General features: G+C 47.5%; 1 protein-coding gene across 1 annotated transcript; it reads left to right on the top strand.

Moving 5' to 3' along the window:
• The first annotated feature begins 1,810 nt into the window (after positions 1-1,810).
• Positions 1,811-4,063, top strand: LOC120930355 (E3 SUMO-protein ligase KIAA1586-like). The gene has a single exon (XM_040341553.1). It carries the CDS (start codon positions 1,811-1,813, stop codon positions 4,061-4,063), a length of 2,253 nt encoding a protein of 750 aa, XP_040197487.1.
• Positions 4,064-4,446: the final 383 nt, after the last annotated feature.

Here is a 4,446-nt window from a genome sequence, read left to right as displayed (position 1 = left end):
CTGAGACCAGCCAGCCAGGCCAGTACCCTGAGACCAGCCAGCCAGGCCAGTACCCTGAGACCAGCCAGCCAGGCCAGTACCCTGAGACCAGCCAGCCAGGCCAGTACCCTGAGACCAGCCAGCCAGGCCAGTACCCTGAGACCAGCCAGCCAGGCCAGTACCCTGAGACCAGCCAGCCAGCACCCTGAGGCCAGCACGGCCAGCACCCTGAGGCCAGCCAGCACCCTGAGATCAGCACGGCCAGCATCCTGAGGCCCGCACGGCCAGCACCCTGACACCAGCCAGCCAGCACCCTGAGGCCAGCCAGCACCCTGAGATCAGCACGACCAGCATCCTGAGGCCCGCATGGCCAGCACCCTGACGCCAGCCAGCCAGCACCCTGACGCCAGCCAGCCAGCACCCTGAGGCCAGCACCCTGAGGCCAGCCAGCACCCTGAGATCAGCACGACCAGCATCCTGAGGCCCGCATGGCCAGCACCCTGAGACCAGCCAGACCAGCACCCTGAGGCCAGCCAGGCCAGCACCCTGACGCCAGCCAGCCAGCACTCTGAGACCAGCCAGACCAGCACTCTGAGACCAGCCAGACCAGCACCCTGAGGCCAGCCAGGCCAGCACCCTGACGCCAGCCAGCACCCTGAGGCCAGCCAGCACCCTGAGATCAGCACGACCAGCATCCTGAGGCCCGCATGGCCAGCACCCTGAGACCAGCCAGACCAGCACCCTGAGGCCAGCCAGGCCAGCACCCTGACGCCAGCCAGGCCAGCACCCTGACGCCAGCCAGACCAGCACCCTGAGGCCAGCCAGACCAGCACCCTGAGGCCAGCCAGGCCAGCACCCTGACGCCAGCCAGCCAGCACTCTGAGACCAGCCAGACCAGCACCCTGAGGCCAGCCAGGCCAGCACCCTGAGACCAGCCAGACCAGCACCCTGAGGCCAGCCAGGCCAGCACCCTGACGCCAGCACTCTGAGACCAGCCAGACCAGCACCCTGAGGCCAGCCAGGCCAGCACCCTGACGCCAGCCAGCACCCTGAGCCCAGCACAGCACTCATCGTTGAGTCAAGTATGAGCGAAGTCTTCAACTCAAGTTGAGCAAGTCTTCAGAACTGTAAGTAAATATATAAGGGGAGCTATTACTTGTTTGATGAGGGTAAGGGGGCTGGGTGGTGGTTGGAGAAGGGGGGGAAGGGTGGATGGAGGGGGTGGGGGGCTAGTGAAAAAAAAATCGAATAACCCTAATACCACTACCTTTGTTTATTATTATTATTCAGGATTTATATAGCGCCAACAGTTTGTGCAGCGCTTTGCAATATAAAGGGAGACAATACACCAACAGTACAATTAAAAAACAAGAGGATTAGAAGGGCCCTGCTCCTTGGAGCTTACAATCTAAGAGGGAGGGGCTGGTCAAACAAAGTTAGTGTCTTTGAGAGATGAACTGATAAGATTTGATTGGCTGAAGGCAGGATAGGCCTCCCTGAAGAGATGAGTTTTCAGGGATCGCCTGAAAGTGGACAGAGTAGGAGATCACAAGACAGATTGGGCATTGTTTTTTTTTTTTGTTATAATTTTTTGAATAATGATATATTTTATTTCATACATTCGTGCTTATTTGTGCTTTACCCTACACCTTACAGTCACCGGACCACCCCCACTACTGCCACTAGAGACAACAGAGGAAAGAGTTCTTCACAATAGGAGGTAATGACAGAACGGATGTGGAATTCCTTCCCTAAATAGGTCACTTTATCAGATTTTTTTTCCCCAGGAAATTTTTTACACCATTTTCTTTTTGTTTTTATCATTACAGAAATGAGCAAACGAAAAAGCAGCATTACAGATTTCTTCACAAAGGCATCCAGTAAGAAATCTCATGCTGATTCTGCAAGTTGCTCAACTCAGGCTGAGCCTTTGCTTCAGCAGGCGGTGTCCGCTGCAGAAACTACACCAGTCAGTGAATCGGTTGTTGACTTTATTACCGATGTGGCTGAAGATACTGCTGCCGATGTCGGTGATATCATTATTCTTCCAGAATGTTGGGACCAGAATCAGTGGCTAGAAAAAAAAAAAAATTTCCCTTGGCTGTTTGTAGAAAATGGTCTTTTAGGGTGCAAAGTGTGTCGTGAGGTTAAACATCTTGGAGTGTCTGTTTCACAGGGTGTATGCATTTCAAAAGAATGGAGCACTGGTACAATTACTCCATATGGCAAAACAAAAAAAGATATGTTGACATCCCTGCGTAAAAAAATCCACATACATAGGATTTCAGAAGCACATGTAAAGGCAGGAAATATCCAAGCAGTATCCAGAAAGGAGATACTGCAATCCAATATTACAGAACAGCAGAAGCATAAGTTTGTGTCCACCACTAAAGTCTTTCGCACTGCCTATTTTTGTGCGAAAAAAAATCGCCCTTTCACAGACTTCCCAGATCTTATCAGCTTGCAAGTTACAAATGGAGCTGACTTAGGATGTATTCTCCATAGCGAGTACACAGCAGCACAAATAATAGATTGCATTGCTAGTGAAATGAGGAAAAAGCTTTGCAAAGCAATTGTTGAGCAGGCTTCAAAAATTTCTGTTTATATTGATGAGTCTACAACAGTTTCTACCCATTCAGTGTTAATCGTTTATATCCGTGCCTCTGTTAACGGAAAAGACCCAGTTACTTTCTTTCTCGATTTGCTTGATTTGCCTAAAGCAGATGCACAGTCTATTGAAGCCACTCTTCTAGCTTCTCTTTCTAAATTTGGATTCAGTAATGACTTTCTTGCCAAAAACTGGATTGGGGCTTGCAGTGATGGTGCAAGTGTAATGCTTGGAAGAAAGTCAGGTGTTCTGGAACGACTCAGTCAAAAATATCCAGAGCTTGTGAAATGGCACTGCTTGTGTCATAGGCTCGAATTGTCCATTTCTGATACAATTGATTCTATTCCTGGTCTTCATCATCTAACATCTTTTTTTGAGAAGTTGTATGCTGTGTATCATAAGTCACCAAAAAATCTGGCAGAGCTCTCCGAATGTGCAAAAGAGTTAGAAGTACAAATTCTTAAAATTGGAAAAGTTTTTTCAGTTAGATGGGTTGCTTCAAGCCAGAGAGCTATACGAGCAGTTTGGGAGTCATATCCTGCACTACATAGTCATTTCTTGAAAGCAAGCTTAAGCTCAGCTCATAACAGTCAACAGAAATCTCTATTTAGTGGCCTTAACAAGGTCCTTACATCAGAAGATTATTTGTTAAACCTTGCAGGGGTTGCGGATGCTGTTCAGGAAATAGGACTGCTATCTGAAGCTCTACAAAGAGATGACATCACACTTCCACGAGCCTATCAGCTGATAAATCGCTCAATTCGTGCAGTTGAGAAAATGAAAGACATGCCTGGCAAACATCTGAAAGAAGTCATGGAATCGCTGGAGAAAGGGAATTTCAAAGGTGTGACCATGAATCGAGAGAGTTCAAGAGGCCAAGTGAAGATAAATCTACCTCAATTTTACCAATGTTTGGTGGATAATTTGCGCTCCAGACTCTTTGCTTTAACTGCGAGCAACAGACCTGCAGCTTCATCACAGTCAGGTGAATTTGAAAGTCTTGTCTCTGAAATTGACATCCTGAATTCACAACGCTGGCCAATCAATGTGGACAGTCCGTGGTTTGAAGGTGAAGTGAAGCTGGAGCAGCTGTGCAAAAGATTCCGTCTCAGCTATCAGTCCATCTGTGAAGGTTTCAGAGACTACATTGACAATGGTGGTGAAGAGATTCCTGAAAAGCTGAAACCAGTGGTGACAGCAGTTAACAGTCTTCCAGTGACATCCGGTGATTGTGAAAGGGGCTTCAGCACAATGAATTTGGTGATGTCACCCATTAGGAGTGGGCTTGGCATTGAACGCATGTCTTCTCTTATGTTTATCAGTCTCATTGGCCCCCCTGTGCATTTATGGGATCCTTTACCATATGTCACAAAATGGCTGACCACACATCGCAGCGCAGATGATACTAGATCCCGTAAGGTTGATAATCTTGCACGACAAGGACAACGTTATTCCAGTTTGTGGGGTATTTTCTAATGGGCTGTGTGTTCAGTTTTGTTTTTGTTATACACTACAGTATTTGTGTTAGAAATTCCCTGCGAGGGAAAGATCATCACCCATTGTAGTGATTATTCTGTTTGACATGTTAACTTATTTTGTTTTTGTAAACTGGCACTTTACAATAAATGTTGCACTTTATTTTCTGTGAAATATATATGCATATGAGCGTATCATTTTTTTTTTTGGTGGGGGAGTGGATCTTGGGTGGGAGTTCCCACACTTTTTTCCCCAGGACTTGACCCCTGAAGTAAACCCACCTATCATTTTCAGGCAAGGAAGCTGCCATCTTGGCCTCTGTTTAATCTTCAACTATCATGATGCTGCACATGTGATCAGTTATGGCACCAGCCATTGGATGG

This window comes from Rana temporaria, chromosome 3 (genome assembly GCF_905171775.1).
Source record: "Rana temporaria chromosome 3, aRanTem1.1, whole genome shotgun sequence".
NCBI classification, from domain to species: Eukaryota; Metazoa; Chordata; class Amphibia; order Anura; family Ranidae; genus Rana; species Rana temporaria.
This window is presented reverse-complemented; position numbering and strand designations above follow the sequence as displayed.